General features: G+C 39.9%; 1 protein-coding gene and 1 pseudogene across 2 annotated transcripts in view; one reads left to right on the top strand and one right to left on the bottom strand.

Moving 5' to 3' along the window:
• The window catches only part of Epha4 (EPH receptor A4), a 154,121-nt gene extending 133,798 nt beyond the window's left edge, over positions 1-20,323 (top strand). Inside the window, exons 12-18 of one of the 2 annotated variants that reach the window (XM_008825807.2) lie at positions 2,256-2,317; positions 2,749-2,958; positions 5,360-5,509; positions 9,378-9,571; positions 11,407-11,562; positions 11,904-12,816; positions 17,853-20,323. In XM_008825807.2, the coding sequence (XP_008824029.1) occupies positions 2,256-2,317; positions 2,749-2,958; positions 5,360-5,509; positions 9,378-9,571; positions 11,407-11,562; positions 11,904-12,018 (887 nt within the window). In that variant the 3' untranslated portion in view covers positions 12,019-12,816; positions 17,853-20,323. Of the gene's footprint in view, positions 1-2,255; positions 2,318-2,748; positions 2,959-5,359; positions 5,510-9,377; positions 9,572-11,406; positions 11,592-11,903; positions 12,817-17,852 lie in introns of those variants that run through there. The other variant, XM_008825809.1, reaches the window with a different exon arrangement.
• LOC103727768 lies at positions 608-1,786 on the bottom strand (annotated as a pseudogene).
• Positions 20,324-20,740: the final 417 nt, after the last annotated feature.

Raw genomic sequence — 20,740 nt, 5'->3', positions numbered from 1 at the left:
TACTTCTGCAGGTCTCTTCTAGAAAGGAGGCTCTGTTCAACTCTGGTGTTTTTCCTGCCACAGACAGTGATTTTCATAGCACCTCTGCAGAAGAGAGAAGAAACAGGGAATCTTTGTGTTAAAGTCCCACCGCGCCTCTAAAAACTCACAGCAATTACAGCTGTAACTGTTATAAACGACTGGGTACATTTGCATAATGCAGTTGTCACTGAATAAAATGACTTAAAAATTTCCACTGCAGAAGATATTGGGGTTCCCTCCCTTTCCATCCCCTCCCCCTGCATCCCTGCCGTAGTCGGGAAGCAGCCATCTCCATCCCTGAGCCCAGCCTTCTGTGGATGGTGGTATTCATCTTTTCTCGAAGAGCTTTTAAAGAGCTTAACAAATGGGTACTTTTAATAAACAGAAGAGAGAAGACAGAAACACAGAGAAGATGGCACCAAGAGTCAGTCTAGAGAGGTATGAAGGTGACAGGGTGGAAGACTGTAGATTCATAACGAGCAGTTCCCTGAGCAACTACCTAGATTGACAGGAGGCTCATAAATTTTCCTCCTGGTCTTTTGAATCTTCTGTTCTGTTCTAGAAAACTCCAGAGGGAACTATTGAAATGGAAGTAAATATTAATACTTGACCAAGAGTCACCCTTCCTCATTAGGTGACAAAGTATCTTTGGGGGGCTATGAAAGATTTATTGAGGGGACCCGAAGGCTCTGGGCTCAGTCCTTTTTGGCTGCAGCTTTCCTCAGGGCCGCCAGCATGTTGCTCAGCTCCTCCCGCTTCCTTTTGGCAAGGATGTGTGTCCCCACCCTCTTCTTGATGAACTTGAGTGACCGCTTGTCCTTGGACACCTTGAGCAGTTCCATGGCACGCGGCTCATAGGGCGCAAAGCCACACACCTCCCTGATCATGTCCCGCACAAACATGGTGTGCTTGGTGAGGCGCCGCGCCACCGGCTGTGCCTCGGCTTGCTCACGTTCTTGCTCACTTTGTGGCCCTTGTTGGGGTAGCGCAGAGCCATAGCTGCAGCTGTCCAATGGCGGCCGCAACAGGAAGGACAGCGCCGGAAGGAACCCGACAAAGTATCTTTTGATTGAGGCAGATAAATTAAAACTCAGCGGCTCTTGTTTTGTTCAAAGACTGGTAAAGGTTAAATGAGATGAGAACTGGGAGAGTCCTACTGGTACTGATCAAGGAGATTGCTTGATCCACCCCTTCCAGCAAGACCAGAAGGGGTCTTACCCTTCCCTCTGACTGTACCACCAACCTGTCATTCCACGCTGGAGAAATCTTTGTGGGATTGTTCTCTAACTGAATGGTTTCTTAGACAAGTCATCTCCCCAGACCCATTGCTCTGTATGTAATTATTTCTTAACTTTTCTCTTAGTAAAGAAATAAAAGTAAACAAAAATCAGGATTATCACTTTTGCAACCCCTCACCACTACCCCTAGAAAGAAGAAATTTTAGATGTGAGTTCATTGCCAGTAATTAAGTGAAAAAAAAAAAAAAAAGTCCTTTCCTAAGGCGCTCATGAAAACTAAAGTAAAATGAAGGAGATGATTCCCTGCAGACTGAAAACAGATTCTTCCAGTGCTGAATTCAGCCCCTGCCTCAGATAAAATGATCTCAGGATTTGTTTTACAAAATAGGTAGTGAAAGGGAACAAGTAGGCAGACACTAGAAAGGCCATATAGCCTGGGACTAGAACAAAGGGGAGGAAGTGCTATCCCGTGTGTGCTTGGGTTCTAAGATAATGTTTGACTAATGTAGTATCCAACACAGCCACAGCCCCGAAAAACTTGAGTTTCTCTAAATAAAGAAAAGACTTTCTCCGTCCATTGACTTCTTTAACATCACACAAGTGCTCCTTCTGGGACAGAATCAATGAACTATTCTAAAGATTTTTTTTTTTTTTTTTTCACATTTCAGCATGCCTGCCCATTTATCATTTTCTCCTTGTTGTTTAAGAGAGCAATTATCCATTCATGTGGTCCCAGGGTACCAGAGGCCACTTTTGTTAAGGACCTTGTCAACAAGCCATCCAAAGGGTTAACCTTCCAGATGGAATTTAAACCTACTCGTCCTTTGAATATTTCATTCCTAGCTCCCCACAGCTGAGGCATAAGCTTGGCTTGTTTTAATTAAATTAGATCACTGAAAGACAGGTGTCTTGGCAGTAAAATTGTGCACAGCCCATTTTTATCTCATTAACTGCAGTGCTCATCAAGAGTTTTTGTTTTTCTTTCGGAAACTCTAGGTAAACCAGTGATGATCATAACAGAATACATGGAAAATGGCTCCTTGGATGCATTCCTCAGGGTACGTGTCCACTTTACATTAAAGTCAGGCGTGCTGGTATCTAAAAAACAGATTCCTTGTATCCACTCTGCATGGTTATAGTCATGGTTCTTTTCAATAGGGCAAAGGAAGAAGAGAAAAGGGTATAATGTGATTCTTAAGGCTATTAAATAATCCATGGGCGATGAGGGTAGTATTTGATTTATGCTTATACAGTAGAGCTGTAGATTCATTACAGTTGGACAATTTCCATCTATCACAGGAAGCAAACCCAGCTCACAGAGTACACTCTACTTGTGAATTAGTGACTTTGCTCAGAAAGGCCTGGAAATAATGTCGAGTTTCATTTCATACCGGATACAGATATCCAAAAAGAACCCAGTAATAAATGCTTGGTGATAATTAATTTGGCCTAATGCTAATGGGATGGTTCCCACTCCCTTCCTATGCAGAAGAATGATGGCCGGTTTACAGTCATTCAGCTGGTGGGCATGCTCCGTGGCATTGGGTCTGGGATGAAGTATTTGTCTGATATGAGCTATGTGCATCGTGATCTGGCTGCTCGGAATATCCTGGTAAACAGCAACTTGGTCTGCAAAGTATCTGATTTTGGCATGTCCCGAGTCCTTGAGGATGATCCCGAAGCAGCCTATACCACCAGGGTAAGGACCATTTGCTACCTCTAGGCTTCTACTCTGATGAAATTGGTCTTCTTGTTTCATCTTGATGTTTGAACCTTTCCTTATTTTTTTCTTTAAAAAAAAAATTTTATTTGGGGCCTGGAGAGATGGCTCAGCAGTTAAGAACACTGACTGTTCTTACAGAAGACCCAGGTTCAAATCCCAGCACCCACAAGGCAGCTAACAACTGTCTGTAATTCCAGTCTTAGGGGATCCAACAGCCTCTTCTGACCAATGTGGGCATTGCACAACACGGATGCACTTACCTACATGCAGGCATAACACTCATACACATAAAATAAAAATAATAAAATGTTTTAAATTTTTTTTTTATTTTTTATGTATGAGTGTTTTGCATGCATGTATAAGTGCACCACATGCATGCAATGTCTACAGAGGTCAGAAGAGGGTGTCAGATCCCCTGGAACTGGAGTTAACAAATGGATGGTTGTGTTAGTCAAAATATGGGTGCTGGGAACTGAATTCCAATCCTCTGCAAGAGCAGCCTGTGATCTTAATTGCTGAGTCATCTCTCTAGCTCTTGATCTTTTTTTTTCTTCAAGTTTATTTATCTTCAGGCCCTCTCCATGAATCTGCATCCAGTTCAAAAATGTCTACAAAAATAATGTTAAGATTTTAAAGCAGACTCTAATGAGTGACCATTTTATAGAGCCACAAAACTACAAGCAAAATAAATTAAGATCTCCTGGGCAAAGTGTTCATGAACAATAAAAGGGCGTCTTGAAAGCTGAGCTAAATTATAATCCACTGTCAAGGATAATTCACCACAAATAATAAATTATTATGAAAATTGGGAGGTTGGGTCACTTGTATATCTGTATAAATAATATATGCTGAATATATATGCACACATACAATGCTAATGATTGTTTTCTTAAATTTTTTCTTCCTTTATTTCTTTTCCTGTCTGGATTTTTCTGCTTGACTCTTTTATATTCTTTAAAGGGAAAAATATCCTCACTATAGTAAGCCGAAGCAATATTTCTAAGTGGGTGGCTAATGAATTTAAGAATATATGTATATAATTTATAAAATATTTGCACAATGTAAAGTTTTCTAATACCTAATGCCCATCATTTTATTGCTGGTAGATAAGCAGGGATTAAGACACAATTAAGAGTATTCAGTGTAGGGTTAATGTCTGTGCTGTCCTAGCCTGATGATCTGAATATAAAATAAGCACACATTTTCAGACAGCTATTGACTAGTAAGGCTGACACAGTTTAGCTCTAATTCAGAATCATATACATACCCTCTTCTGAATTCCAAGTCTATTCATTTAGAAAATAATGTCTTGTGACTGCAGAAGGTATTTTACTGTATTTCCCAGTGGTGGCAAAGAAGAAAGCTATAGAGGCTTCTAGAACTTCCAGAACATTTACATACATAAAATCTCTTAACAAAGTATTTTAGGAGCGCATAAATGTCTGCCTATGGGTAAGGTGTATGAGCATGTTACACTGTGATTCAGCATAAACTTCAGGACAACACAGCAATGCCAGACCATTTATTACCCAGCTGAGTAGCCCTAATAATAATAAACCCAGAGATATCTTTTAAATAATGGCTGCTTCAACAGTTTGAAGATCTAAATTCAAGTTAGTTTCTACAGATGCACTTTAAAAAAATTTGAAACTCAACTAAAAATAGTTTTTGCACCTACAATAATTAAACAGGAAAGATTTGAGGGTATTTATTTATTTATTTATTTATTTCATAGCTTTTTTAATCTTTCCCTGGGTGATATTGGTTAATTCACCATCTTTGCTAGTTTATTTAATGTAAATAATTTCATTAAATAATACTGCCCTTCCTCCATGTAATACACTACAATAGGTCCAGTGTCTGTACTCTTCAGCTTATTTTAAGGGGCTATATTGTGTTACCTTCTAGATATACTGAGCATGCTTGTCATGCTACATAAGACTCAGAAGACAGTATGATGTGTAGACATTTTCATGTTTCTGATACAATGTTAAGCATTGTGTTTGAGAGGCCGGATAAGAAGTCAAAACAAATGTCAGCCAAGTATCCTTTGATAGACTCCAAATAGTGTATGTATTTATGTAAAATCTGAGCTTTCCTCTCTATAATATTGCCCCAAGCAGTGCTCAGATAATAGGTGAGCTTTTAAAAAATAATTAGACAGATTACTTGTTCACTTCCCTGTGGCTAAAGAATACACACAAGGAGAACTGTCTCACCTGGAAGACTTTAGTTAAAGTAAACAAGTCTGTTATTATTATGCCAGCTCAGGAATGCTATTGTCTTGCTTGGGAAATAATAGCGACACTCAGAAACAAAAATGGCTGGCACATCATTGATACACTTGAGAAATAACCCAGAGCTGAACTGTTCACAGGGTGGCAAGATTCCTATCCGGTGGACTGCGCCAGAAGCAATCGCCTATCGTAAATTCACATCAGCCAGTGATGTATGGAGCTATGGAATCGTTATGTGGGAAGTGATGTCATATGGAGAGAGACCGTATTGGGATATGTCTAATCAAGATGTGAGTATCTGTGTTCTGAAATATTTGTCTTTACCTTGAGATTCAAGAAGTTCTGTATTACCATATGATAAAGGAAGCATTGGGTTTCAAATGATACATTAAACTCAGTGTTCTTATTATAAATAGCCTTAGTAATCTATTCCATATAATGACCAACAATGACTTGATTTCCAGGCTAAAATTAAGTGATTTTCATGGCATAGTGTTGGAGTTATATAAAGAGATCCATAGATTTATAGATTAACAGTGTAAGAAGGATTTTCATTTGGTGAACTTTCAAAACCATATGCAAATTAAACTTTGAATTCTAAGAAAACACAAAGATGGTGGGAATACAAGTTTCACATGTGGTAAAACTGAATATTTTAAAGCTGGTATAGTCGTAATTAGAATTTGCCCCACAAGGACTCTTAAATAAAGCTTCCCTAAATGACCTTTTGTAAATTATGCACATCCCTTTAGATGTGCCATCTGGATTAGTTCATAAAGGGAGTATCTACGATGTATGCAATTTCAGAGACGCATTCAATAATGACACTAATAAGATTCCAGACTAATAGAATTTAATTACAAACATCTCCAGTGAGGAAGGAAAAAGCAAAAGCAAACCAAAGCAAGCCCCAGACCGGGATCCTTTTAGAACTCATCTCAGTTAATTTTGGAAAACTTTTAGGATTACAAATCTGATCAAAATAAAGTGATTTCCCCCTATACTTTTCAAACAATATTTATAGCTGGTGAACATTATCATACTGTGTTTACCAATGAGTGGTCTTTGGTTTACCAATTAAAATGCTATTTGAGAGTGCCCTACCACAAACTAAGATAGTCGAGGAGGACTTGATGTTATATTTTGGGAAAGCATTTCTTTGAAAACTTCTCTCTGATGTGGAATGTTGCCTGACCATCTGTCTTATCCTCCTGACACAACTGTATGTCACAAAACCCTGACAATTAAACAAAGACCCAGGTGCACTGAAAAAGAATGCAGGTTTCCTATCAGAGAAGGAATGTTTTGAGTAATGGAGAAACCAGTGTACTTCACATACAATAGGACAAAATGAAAACAAAGAACAAAATCTCTCCTGCTCTACTGTAAACCAACTGTACTAGAAAGAATGGTAGTATTGGCATTGTGCTGTCTGCCATTCATGAAAGAAGATTCGTAGTGAATGGGAAGAAAGAAAGCAGCCAGCAGATAGCCTACGTAATAGCCACAAGATGAAAAATGACCTTAGAGGTGAGTGGTGCGCATAGTCCATTGTTTGACGATATGAGGGTATTACAGATATCTTCAAGTAACTTTTTTTTTGGTGGGGGTAGAGAAAACAGAATCTCCTTGTAGTCCCAGCTGGCCTAGAACTCACTATGTAGATCAGGCTGGCCTCAGACTCACAGAGATCCACCTGTCTCTGCCTCCTGAGTGCTGGGATTAAAAGCCTAAACCACACACTTGTCTCAAGTAGCTTCTTTTAGCAAAGAAGGGACAAAGACAAGCAGCCTGTGTGAGCATGAAGTCTAGGCATTTATTTATTGGATTATTTGGTACTAAGCTTCCCTGTATTCAATTTGGAAGTCATAGCCTAATTTTCATAAGGATAGCAAAAGAGACCAGTTTTCTTCTTCTAGTATCTCAGACTTGTAATTTTTACAGTTTCTAAAGTATAACAATTTGATTGCTCTATACTTTCCATTTGGGGTGCTTTGAGTCCACTTCTTGCTCACAAATAATATTGATATATCATTGTCATATATTTATCCATCTGGTTGATTCTGGGAACAATAGGAATCAATAGGAATTGTAACAGACTTTCCTGAGTAGAATTCATTGGACGTACGATAAATGGAGCGAGAATGACAGGTGAAATTTTTGTTTTGTTTGCATCTTTTGCTTTCTACCAAAAACACTCAGAAGTAAGGTGAAAACTATGCTTTGCTAACCCAATACCTGTCTTTCAAGCTGGTTGGAGCTAGGGAGCTTATGAGACCGTATCAGTTTGAGGAGTTGCAAAAAATCGTGGTCTGCTGGCACCAGCCCAATGTTGCTTGCATTTTTGTAAATGGAAAATGCTTTCATCAACTCTAGAGTCGATACCATGTACCTGGAAAGATAAAAGGGATGTCAGAGGATCAAATTTACCTAGTGTGACTGCCAAAAAATAAAGACAATTAAGTTACGTGAGGTAGAGTAGAAAGGTCTACCTTGGAAGAAAGAGATCGTTCAAATACCATAAGATGTTGATAAAATAGTTGGGGAGGAAAGGATCCTAGAGGTTAACTAATGATCAGAAGATGATTGCCAAACTGAGGTTGTATCCTGGTTAAAAAGACAACAGCTAAATTGGGACCTAGAAACTAGATCCACCTGAATTGACTATTTTCGGCTGAAGGTTAATTTCTTAGCAGTCAATAGACTCACTGCAGGGCAAGTCCAGTGTGATTACAGGATGGCTGTGGTACTTTATTTCTCTGGCAGCATTCATCTGGGTAAGAAAAACCAAAACAAATAGGTTTAAAGTATCCAACAAATAAAAGTGTTTCTAGAATCTGAGTATACTCATAAAACAAGCTTATGTGTAAGAAAAGAACATGAACTATTTCCCCACTTAGAACTTGTCTGTAGTCTTCCAAATCACACTACTGGTATTCACATCCCAGTGTGCAGAGGATTTAAAGAAAAGCTAATGAGAAAATAGTGTAAGCCGAGCATGGTGGCTGAGGCAGGAGGGTAGAGAGCTGGAGGCCAACCAACTGAGGTACATTATGAGAACCTGTCTCAGAAACAGAAAAACGAAAGAAAAAAAATTGATGCCTATGAAGACACATTAGAAGATTAGAATGAGCAGTGTTGAATGATCCCTGTGACTTGTAGTTAGACAATGGGTATCTATTATTGCAGCTCCTATTATGGGTAAGGGTCCCCTTTAAGATATTAATATATAGACTGGAGAGATGGCTCTGTGGTTAAGAGGGCTTGCTGTTCTTGCAGAGGCCCTGAGTTCAGTTGCCAGCACCCACATGGGGCAGCTCACAACTGCCTATAACTCCAGCCCCCAGGGGATCTAACACCTTCTGCCTCTAAAGGCACCACATTCAGGGGCACAAACTCACACACGGACACACACATAAAGAGTAATAAAAATAAATCTTTTTAAAAAGTTGGTATCCGACAGCCTCTTCTGTCCTCCACAGGCATTGCATGACACAGTGCACTTACCTACATGCAGGCAATACACATATACACATAACATAAAAATAATTTAAAAATTGTTTTAAAAAGTTGGTATCTTAAAATCTTTTTAAAATTTGCTTACTAATACTTTTTAACAGAGTTAATCTAACACTTTTAACAGTTAATCACCAGCAGAATGTGGTCAAGACAGAGATAATGGATTGCTATCTAAGGGTATAGGCCTCCAAAAGCGAAAATGGCTGGTGTCTGGAAGTAGGCTCAATGGCTGGTATTGACTATTAGCTGCTGAATAGGAGACACAGGGTTGAAATGATGCCTGGGGGATTCCAGCTTGGTATTGCTTCCTAAGGGACAGCTGCGGCACCGGGTGTCTTTTGTTGGTGTGTGAAGATGTGCTGAGTCTGGATAGCAGAGTGGAGATAGGACCATGTGATGGAGGACCATCACTAGAGCTCTGATGCAAAGCTGTGATCTAATTGGGTTCTAACCACTTTGGAATATCAGTGCATCTTCACTTCTAAGTTTCAGATTGGCATTACTTTCCCTTTAACAGCTGGCTTTTCTCTCCCGTTGCCCTGATACCTAGCTTTGACTCCTGTGAAGGAGTTGGAGCCACTGTGTCCATGCTTAAGCTGCTGCTGGAAGCTTACCATACCACCCTGTTGTCTTCTCTAGGTGATTAAAGCCATTGAGGAAGGCTACCGGCTACCCCCGCCAATGGACTGCCCCATTGCCCTCCACCAGCTGATGCTGGACTGCTGGCAGAAAGAAAGAAGTGACAGGCCTAAATTTGGGCAGATTGTCAACATGTTAGACAAACTCATCCGCAACCCCAACAGCTTGAAGAGGACAGGGACAGAGAGCTCCAGGTTTGTCAAGCTTACTTAATAGTGATGTATGAGGGAATGCATCAGAGGTGGCAGGCGAGCATGATGCATTCTAATTCCTGACTTTGCCAAGTCACAGGCTACTTCCTTGCTCTGCAATCTATATGGCTTCTTTCTCAATTACTTTGAACCTGAAGAAGGATATTAGTCTATGAAGAATATGTGACTCCCAGGGCCATCATTCCCTAGGAAGTTTCCTTTAGAGATTGGGCTTTACCACTGCCAGATTCAGGACACCCACATACGGTCTCATCTGAAAGGCTTTGGAGCAGGCTCATCAGTTAAACTGTCAAGAAATCAGGAATAGTAAGATAGGTCTACAACGGGTGAGGTATCTACCTGCTCAGCGCCGAACCTGAGTTTTCAAAGGCTTCATTGTTACCCTGAGTTAAAAATAGAAGGTCTTGCCTTCCCTGCTAGTATGTCCAAAGCCTTTAGTTTTTGCAGCCCCTCTGAATTTCTCAAAGCAGTCCTCAGGTCCTAGAAAAGAAGGAGCATGTTTGCTATCACCATATACGCAAGAGAATTTGGATAGATAACAGGGAAACCCTCTATTCTCTATGCTTCTAAAACCCTCTTGTTGGCCATAGACAATCATGATACAAGTTGTTGTTAAGATATTTGTGTAAAAGGTAAATAATGCAACTCAATTCAGGTAAAAATGAGAACTTTTAAATAGAATTAGATTAATTCTGTATAGAAAATGAATTAAGGCATTACAACTTCATTTCATTTATATAAGGCTATTTTTCCCCATTGAAGACATGATTCCAATTTAAATGTATGTTCATCTCAGTCATAGTATCAAGGTTAAAGTAAAGTCAAAATGTTAAAAGCAGACACCCATTTTCTATAATTTTTAGAGAAGAGAGAAATTTAAGAAAATAGTGTTTCCGTACTGGAAATTATAGTGGAGATATTACAAAATACCTCCGTGAAGATCTATCGTATGATCATTAAGTAGTTTGATAAAGATGAGAATTATGTCTCTTAAGTACTTTCATGAATAGGGGGACCCTGTGTACCCCTATTGGGAGAAGTGGCGAATTGCCTGTGAATAGTCAGTGTTGACTATCGATCGATCTGATATTAAAATACCTGGCTTGAGAGGTGAATAAACTAATAACCAAGGTAATAAGAACTGCTTTGAGTTTATTGAAATTATTATGTAGGAGCCCCCCAGTAAAGGAATCTGAGAAGCACATTCCCCAGGCCGAGCGGTGATCAAACGCCCATTCTTTCTGCTAGTCTTGGCACACGTGCTGGTCAGGCATGGGTTGATTAAAGAGAGGATTAGCTCCTGCTGTCCTGGGCTGGTTTGAATGCACTGAGCCCACCCTAGCTGAATGCAGACCTAGCTAGAAGCTGGGCTTGAGCTCTCATGATTCTCTGCTTCCATCAAACCTGACAGGTTGCAAGCTCCAATTCTCCTTGCTCATACTTCTCTGAGGTATCCATAGTTGCCGAACTAATGCCTTTGATATTCTGTTCTGGAAGAAAATAGATTCTTTCTCCAAAGACTGGACAGGTTTCAGTCACAAAAGATCCCCCAATCTCTAGTTAGAATGTTCACAGATCTGCTGTGAGACCTAATACCCTAACTCACCTCAAACACATGCGGTAAGTGGAATTACAAACTAAGAAGAGTGATCGATAAGAGTGATAGATAGTATGGAATGAAAAGAAAGAAAAAAAATGCACACGTCTATTTTAGGTGGCATTTATTCCCTTTAAGACTTTGTCGTGGACCTCTATTTCTCTGGTCTAGCTTAAGCAGAGTCTCCCTGCCCGTTTACACATTTTTGTTCCATTTCCAGGCCTAACACAGCTTTGTTGGATCCCAGCTCCCCAGAATTCTCTGCAGTTGTATCTGTGGGCGACTGGCTACAAGCCATTAAAATGGACCGGTATAAGGATAACTTCACAGCTGCTGGTTACACCACGCTAGAAGCTGTGGTTCACATGAACCAGGAGTAAGTACTCAGCGATGTAACACGAAAGGGTAAATCTAGATTTCATAGTATTTTCCTGTTTCGCGTTTGGCTTCATAATCATCCTCATTAAAAAAATAAAATAAAATAAGAAAGAAAGAAAACTGGAATGCTTCTCATTTTGATTGAGTGTAATTTTACACAGCCTCTATCTATAAAGTACCTACATTGTTGCATTCAATTGGTTACTTAAACATTTTTATACAAGTGCCTTGTGCTGTATTAATTGTGGCTGATTCAAATGTGTGTCTGCATGAAACCTGGCAAATGATGTTCTCAGCCCCATGACTCTCTCTCTCCCTCTGTCTTTGCCCCACCTGCAGTGACCTGGCAAGAATTGGCATCACAGTGATCACGCACCAGAATAAGATTTTGAGCAGCGTCCAGGCAATGCGAACCCAAATGCAGCAGATGCACGGCAGGATGGTTCCTGTCTGAGCCAGTACTGAATAGACTCAAAACTCTTGAAATTAGTTTACCTCATCCATGCACTTTAATTGAAGAACTGCACTTTTTTTACTTCGTCTTCGCCCTCTGAAATTAAAGGAAAAAAAAATAATCTGCAGTGTTGCTTGGTGTACAGATTGCTGAAACAGTGGGGCTTACAAAAATGGCCGTGATTGTTGGAATTAGACCTGCAGCAAATAGTTTCTCAGAAGTATTTCTGTCCATCACCAGTGTGTAAAATACATGTACCTATATAAATAGAACTCTGCCTCCGAGTTTCGATGCTGTATTTGCTGCCAGACACTGAGCTTTCCCGAGTCATCCTTAATCCTCCCTCCACTGGAATTACAACCGAAGGATTTTGTCTGTGGCATAAACTATTGTCATCACACTTCATTGAAAGGAAGACCGTGCCCAGGAGCATTGCTGAAGGACTCAATGGTGGCTATCAGGGCTTGGTTTATACCATGGAATAAAATCCAGGTGAAAGCCACGTGACCCGCCTATACTGCCTCTTCAGGGCGCAGGTCACCTGGTGGATTCCTGTGACATAAGGGACTAGAAAGAAAAGGAGAATGGCTTTCTTTAAAATACAAAATCCCAAGCCCAGTTACCCCTAACTGGACAGATGAGGTCTGTTTCTTTGGGCCTGAGGCTATGCCATATAAAGTCTTATTTGGGGACCCTACAAACTGATCATAACTACCTTATGGATAATGGGCTGTGACAATCTTGAATAGGGAATTTTCACACTTCCCTCCTTTACAGAGGGAACCCCAAATTTACAAGGTAAGTTACAAAATGAGCAATGACTCTTTCTAATGAAATCTCTCTCTTTTCTGTCTTTGATCTCATTTGACATACAACAGCAAGTATATTTTCACTTTTGTTAGATGCTGGTTTTTTCAGGATTTCAGTCCTTTTTTGACAATAGAAGACACCAAAAATAACAGAGGTCCCCTACTGTTCTTCAAAGACGAGTTAAAACCACCCAAAGTGAGATCAGAGTCGAGAGAAAAGGCTCCAGACTCTCTACTAGTTGTGTTTCCCTCTGGAAAGTTCCTCTTGCCCTTTGGTGCCATTCACTGAGGCTAGGCATATTTATTATTGTCTGGCTATCAGATAGACTCTCCAGAGCCTTTCTAAAGATTGGATCATGGGCCCCACCTTTGTGGAGTTCACTTTGATAGAAAAGCATTTTCTCACTCCAGTAAACCCTGTACTAGACAAGTTTAGCCCAAGAGAATTCAGCAAAAGATGTCAGTGCTGAAACTGAAAACTAGCTGAGACTTGCTCATTACCAGAAAGTGACCCACTAAAATGCACTTTTCATCCATAAGCCCATTAGTAGCATTTATTCAATGACTATTTTATGATCTAGAATTTTCTTCACAAAACAACATATTATATGGCTTTGTTCATTCCTAGAAACAAAAGACCTAACTTCGGACAGGGAATTTTTTTTTTCAACTATTCCATTTTTATTACTTTTAAACAAGATCTTGGTTGATTTTTAATGACCTCTTTTTTTTCCTCTCAGTTTTATCCTGAAAGCTATTTCTTATAGAATAAGGAGTGTTAAATTTGATGCTGTCAAATCATGACAGTTTAGCAAAAACCTTCCTTGAAACATTAGTTGTAAAAGCTTTTCTGTTCACAAGGAATATGAAATTTGTTTTTTAAAACAGCTCCCAACAATTTTTATTTCACTACTTTTGCTGAAGTCTAGGAGTTCTTGATTTTCATCCTAAAAGTTGACAAATGCGAGTTGGGGTTTTTGTTTTGTTTTGTTTTGTTTTTTCTCTGCTTGCTTTGTTTTATAAACAACACTTTTTTTGTTTTGTTTTGTTTTAGTAAAGCTGTAGCGTATTTGGGGGTTGAGTTTTTATTGCGTTTATTTAATTCTGTGTTTGTGTGTGTGTGTGTGTGTGTGTGTGTGTGTGTGTGCACTACATGTGTACAAAAACAGAGGACAGTTTGAAGGAGCATTTCTCTCCTACTACGTGGGTCCAAGGGATCAAACTCAGGTTGTCATGCTTGGCTACAGGCGCCCTTACCCACTGAGCAATCTGGCTGGCCCAAGCATTTTGTTTTTAATCTCTACAGTTTGTTTCCAATAAGAAAGTACTATGGAATTATACACTGAAGTACAAACAGAATATTACCTTGCAGTCATTGAATAATTAAAAGGTTTAGTTTTTTTATAGTCACCAACTTGAGGCTTGACATGTTTTTCTAAACATGGAACATGTTCAAAGCAGAACTTCCCTAATGAAAGAGAGCATGATTCTAAAACTTCCTAACAAATGGATGTTATTTACTCTGTTGAAGTCATTCTGTTATTGCTTAGCAGGTATCTGTACAAATGAAATAATACAAAAATTTATATCATTCAAAGGCCACCTTCTGAGTCCTAATGTTAGCACATGCCTGAGTTAGAGTTAAGGCCAATGGAAAGGCCAAAAAAGGACTTTCCAAGTGTTTAAAATAATATCCCAGTAGCAGTGTTTACCGCCTCCCTGACGTCTAAGAAGTGAGATGTGGGAACAATAGGAATACCACACTGTTTCCCAGGGCATGGTGCCAGGCTCTGGCATCCAGACAGCTGTGGTGTCTAAAGCCAACCGAAATGTTGACACTGGAAACTAACCCAGTTCGCTTCATCACTTAGTTCTTCCACCTGGAAATTAGAGAGATGATGATACCTTGTTAATAACAGCTTTCCTGACATGTGGTAGTATAGATGTGTAAGAGGTGCTCTTACTCTCCGGAGAGCACAGAAAGGTCCCCAGAGGAAAGTTCCCTTGTTCCTTCTCCTGTTTCAGTGTTGTGAACTGTCACTTGCTGTGACTCTAAACAATTCACCCTGCATGACCCAGTGGACTGAGACATAGTTCAGTTGTTGGGGGACCAGGACGCTGAAGCTCCTGCTTTGTAAATTGGTTCATGAGAAGCTGGGGAAAAATAAATGTCCATTCTGAATGTGGTACCTTCTTCAAATTACTCCTGACAGGCCAAACATGCATTATTTATTTAGCCTTGAAGTTGGTGCAATTATTTTATCATCAGAAAAAGTGGTGAAAGGAACTGAATGGTAAAGACATTGCCGTGTCCTATGACTGACTCGAAGGAGCAGCAGTTTTGTGTAAAGGGGCTCAATGAATTCTCATTAGTGTCACAAGTCCCTTCGTAGACCACTTCCCTTCTGGCTTCACTTCTAAAATTCTCCAATGATAAAGGAACTGGTTAAATTTAAAAGGAGAAAGTCTTGTTTTCCTGAATTCTTACTCTGACATTTCATGGATGTGAACTTTCACAGCTCCTTACTTCTCACTTTGGCCATCTATCTTCACCTGAACCCTAAGTCCCCAAAATGTCCACTTGGTACCATGACTATGTTTATGCAGTAGATATTTATATTCCCATATTAAGTTAAGAAGGGGGTTGGCAGACTGATGGGGCAGATGTGTTGATGAGGGTACTACTCTGCCTCTGAGGAATAAAATTTACAGTAACATATGAATCTTTCCATCAAAGTTCACCTGTGAACATGTGTGGTTATATGCCAAAGCTTTTAGGTCCTGTTAATGTTCACCTTGCCCTTTGTATAAACACATGCATGCTTAATGATATCCCTGCATGTTCAAGTTTCAAAAACCACATGTGATCGGGTTTCTGATTTCCAGAGAGGGAGAGTTAGAAAATTATATCTGGTCCTGTTTCTTTCCTTTCTGGTCCTGTTTCTTTCCTTTCATTTATTTTCTTTTTTTTTTAAATAATAGTTTGGATAATTATAAACAGCCTTAGTATCAGAGGTGACTTTTGTTAGCCCATGTTTATTGTACATCGTGGGGTTCAGCATGCTCTAATAAAGCCTATCTCCCTTTTCCCTAGAAAACTGACTTCTTAAAGATATTGCTAGTTATACTTTAAGCCATTAATAGTTTTAGTTATTTATTTTTTACATTTATTTATGTGTGCATGTATGAGTGTTCACATGTGTGCATGTGAGATCAGAGGACAGCTTGCAGAAGTTTTTCCTCTCCTTTCTCCATGTGGGATCTGAGAATCAAATCCAGGTTGTCAGGCCTGGTAGCAAAGCACCCGTACCCAGGGAGTCATCTTGCCAGCCCTATTTTTTTTTAAGACAGGGTCTCACTGCATATCTAGTCCCAATGCAAGATCCTCCTGCCTCAGCCTTCTGAGTACTAGGGTTACAGTTGTCCACCTTCATGCTCAATTTACACCTTAAAAGTGTTTTTTAAAAAATAATTTCTCAGTGAATTCTACTTTTTATTCTATATGAGACAACTTTATTTCTGTCTCTCCAAATCAAGTATTTTCTACAAATTTAAAAATGTCAGGGCTGGAGAGATGGCTCAGTGATTAAGAAACTGGCTGTTCTTAGAGAAGACCCAGGTTCGAATCCCAGCACCCACATGGCAGCTAACAACTGTCTGTAACTCCAGTTCCAGGGGATCCGACAGCCTCTTTTGTCCTCCCCGAGCATTGAATGACACAGGCACACTTATCTACATGCAGGCAATACACACGTGCACATAAACTAAAAATAATAAATAAAATAATTTAAATGTCATTTACTTCAAAGAAACTAAATTTTATATATTCCTCCCTATCCAAAAAACAAACATACACAAAACAAAAAATAATTGATTTGATAACTTAAGCATGATCATCTGTAACAGTGCATTTTGGTCCTAATTCCCACTCTATACCCAGGGCTGCCAACTGGTAGAGAAGTTTCCTATGAGTGGAAATGTGGTCAAAGAACTGATATTGAAAGTCAGTTATCAGAAAGGAATGAAGGAAAACTACTTCTTTTGGTTTGAGTTAATCATTCAGTAAATGAAGAATGATGTTGATGTCCTTGCTTTGTGCAAGCCTTGTTTGTAGGCTGATTTCTAGAATTCTTAGTGAGTAGATGGAGTCCAGAACCCAGAACACTGGGATAGCTCCACATCCCAAATTTTTTTTTATTTATTTATTTATTTATTTATTTATTTATTTATTTATTTTTGTGTTGCAACATCACACAACTGCCGCAGCTTGGCAGTGGTGCCTGAGCCCACAGAGCTGTTCCAGTGGTCCTGTTACTTCCTTTCATATATTTTTTATTTATTATTTTTATGTGTATGCATGCATTGCCTGCATGTAGGGAAGTGCACCCGTGTTGTGCAGTGCCCACAGAGGACAGAAGAGGCTGTTGGATCTCCTGGAACTGGAGTTATGGACGGTTGTTAGCTGCCATATGGGTGCTGGGATTCGAACCCAGGTCTTCTGCAAGAGCAACCAGTGTTCTTAACTGCTGAGCCATCTCTCCAGTCCCCTGTTACTTCTTTTTAAAAGAAAATATGAAATGCTTTTTACTCCTTGGTTTGTAGTTTTGCAGCTGTTACTGATAATTATTGGTGGGTTGTGAACTGAGTCACAATCTCCACTTGGGTGTGCAAAACAGCAGTTCAGCCATAGCTATCAGCTCAGACTTTGTGGGTTCTCACTCCCGCTTTGCAAGATCACAGTATATGGCCTTGAGCAGGTTTCTTGACCTCTCTATGCTTCAGTGTCCTGTCTGGATACAGCACTTACCTCAGAGTCGTTGCCATGAAGATATCAACATGCAGTATATTTTGTTAGTGCCCTTTTTTTTTTTTTCGGAAGACTTTCGCTGAACCTTGTCACCGTCTATGAGCCTGAAACGCTAGATGTCCTGCAACTATTTAATAGCAGTGTAACATGTAGCTGATGGGTTGACTGCCGTCTGCTAATACTGCCTGATGTTCTTTCTCTTGCTCTTTTCTCTACAGGGAGTAGATTCTGCTATCTCAGCCTCACAGCCCTTCCTGTTGATTACAAAGCTCTTGGAAGAAAACAGAACACACCCTCCTCAGTTCCTTCTCAATGTGTTTCTTCTGTTTCCCTTCTGCCAGTTCTGGGGCAAAGACACTTGATGAAACCATACCTGTACCTGAAAAGAATAAGCGTAGGAGTTTCAAGTCCCCCTCCTAGGGAAAGCAGCAGCAGCGAAAATTGCCATCTGTTCTCCAGTTGCACCAAGGAATGTACTGTCTTGCAGCACCAGCTCTGCAGAGCCCCCCAAGCTCCTTGTGGTTTGATTTATATGTATTTCCATATTTCATTCCTGTACATCACTGCTGCATTGATGTGGCAGCAAGTGACCAAATGCTACAGGTTTTACTATGGACGCCAGGTCAGGTGCCACCACACAGAACAAAGCCAGTTCCGTGAGCTGCCTATGATATGCATTGCTGAAATAACATTTTACCCAGGGTGTGCCATTGCAGTGATATAAATATATTTTTTTCCTAGACTAAATATGAGCTGACTATCTCTTTTGATGTGTGTACATAGGTGTGAGTGTGTACGCGTGCGTGTGCGTATGTGTGTATGCCTGTGTAACCTCACACTTAGAACTGCCCGTGAATGTTGTGGAATGCTAAGAGTTCTGGTTTTCCACCAGTTCCAAGATTGAGTCATATGATATTCAGGGCCTGGAGACCATGCCCATCCCCTTGGAAAGGCAGCCTGGAAATGCTAGATGTTCTGTATTATAAATGTAATTGTAGCTGCCACACTAACCTTGAAAAGCGATTCTACAGCTTTGGACAAATGAGTGTTCACCTTGATGGTGGAGTGGTTTTAGAATATAGACCCACCCAGGTGACGGCGGCCCGTCACCATAGCCACAGATTCTGATTGGACTCATCTGATTCATCAGTTCCTCATGGAGAGAGAAGGGGATGGAATCGGGGTGGTAAACCCCACATGGAGTACAAGTAGCCTTTGTTTCCCTGCATAAATGGACTTGCTGAATGCGAACAAATATATGCAATTCATATACTTTTGGCGATGAACGTAAATATGTGTGTCAGCCTTGAGATGAGCGTCCGGATTAATACTTTGTCTCCCAGTCACCGAAAAATACATCCCAGTGACTCGAGGTTAATGTAGTTGGGATGAAATGACCTCAAACATTTTCAGGTTCCCCAATTATGTGGAAGGTTCTCCAGTAATTAATATGCAGCTGACTCCTCTTGCCCTCAAAAGTGCATCAGTCTTCTAGAATCCAAGTTCTGGTGTCTGAAGATTCAGTATTGATAGGATATGTATACCAAACTCCAGCCAGCATACTGCCATTTAACTTAATCTGAGTGGCTGCCTTGCTTATTCTGAGCTACGGTTGCAGAAACTGTGGCCGTTTATATAAGCTATAACATCAAATCAGGGAAAAATGGGGGGGAAAATTCTGAACCATATATTGTTGAATAAGTAAAGAAAATCACCAATAAATATTTATTGCATTTTGACAGGGTGTGTGGCATTGTATTCGCCTAACTATGCCAGAGTGACAAAGTTAATTCACCCCTTTCGGGGGACCTTAATATATTTTTAAAGGGATGTGCCTATGCATTGATGCCTGAAAAATATGTGTAAAGAAAAGAGGTTGATTCTCTGAGCTGATCGTCTTTCCCAGAGGTCAGGTAGGAGGAGGTGGCTAACTTCCAGGACCGTGCCCAGCCCATGAGCAAGTGCTGGCCTGGTGAACTGGAAGGCTAAATCCTACTCAGATCTACTAAGCAGCTTGATGCTGTTCCCTGCACCAAATGAAGTCGCTTCACCACATGTCTGCAGGCTCCGGGTTATTTTTAGCAACCTTATAAATGAAATGGTCTGGTGTTTTAAAAGAGTTGAAGAAAGGTTGTGTTCACTACACTGCTGCTGTGTGTGTTCTGAGACCTCTTGTATTCATCTGTGAAGGATACATGTATTAATCCACACACTCCTATAGCCTCAGTATTTGATTGGAGACAATTAAATTCTGACCAGTAAAGGAAAGTTCTAGAAGCAATATTTTCACTTATTTAACATTGTCCAAGCAACATCAAGCATTGCTACATGCTGAAGAGTGCATTTATTTTTTGTATCACTCCAAGTACATTGCAATATGCAAGGACTGTGATAAAATTAGAATGTATAAGGCATAATTTAGTTCATACTGAAGGAGAAATGAACAGCACATCGCTTGGTTCATACATGTTCCAAATTTTGAGCAATCTTTTGAGTTAGATATAGATTTTCTATTTTGTTTTTATTTGTCAAGGTATTTTTCTTCCCTTCATGAACTTTAGGTACACATAACTTATGTCATTTATTTATGGTCTTTTATACCTAGTTTGTAAAATTGTAAAATAGCAAACAAAATGCAAAGAGTTTGCATTTGAAAGTAATAAAGTAGTTGCCGTATACAAACCTGAAACCTGGTTGGGTCTTTATTTATTCTTTTTCTTTAGTGCTGATGGCTAAGTTCAAGGACTCATATGCTAGGCAAGTACTCTGCTAAGAAGGCCAAAACCCATCCTCTTTTGACTTTTGAGACAAGCCCTCACTGAGTTGCCCAGCCTGACTTGAAAGTCACTCTGTAGCCCTGGCTGACCTAGACCTTACAATGCTCCTGCCTCCATCTGCCAAGTAGCTGGTTTACAAGCTTCTATTACCAGGCTCTGCTTGGTTAGCTTTGTAGCTTTTCAATAATTTCCATATGTATGGTATTTTTAAAAAAGTATAGTTTGTCATTTGATCAAACACAAAATCTGCAATCCTAATTGAACATATTTATTTGAGACAGTGTCTCACTATATAACCCAGGTTGACCTCAAACTCAATCCTTGTGCCT

This window comes from Nannospalax galili, unplaced genomic scaffold (genome assembly GCF_000622305.1).
Source record: "Nannospalax galili isolate Female #2095 unplaced genomic scaffold, S.galili_v1.0 scaffold127, whole genome shotgun sequence".
NCBI lineage: Eukaryota > Metazoa > Chordata > Mammalia > Rodentia > Spalacidae > Nannospalax > Nannospalax galili.
The sequence above is the reverse complement of the archived record's forward strand: the minus strand, read 5'-3'. Positions and strand labels throughout refer to the sequence as shown.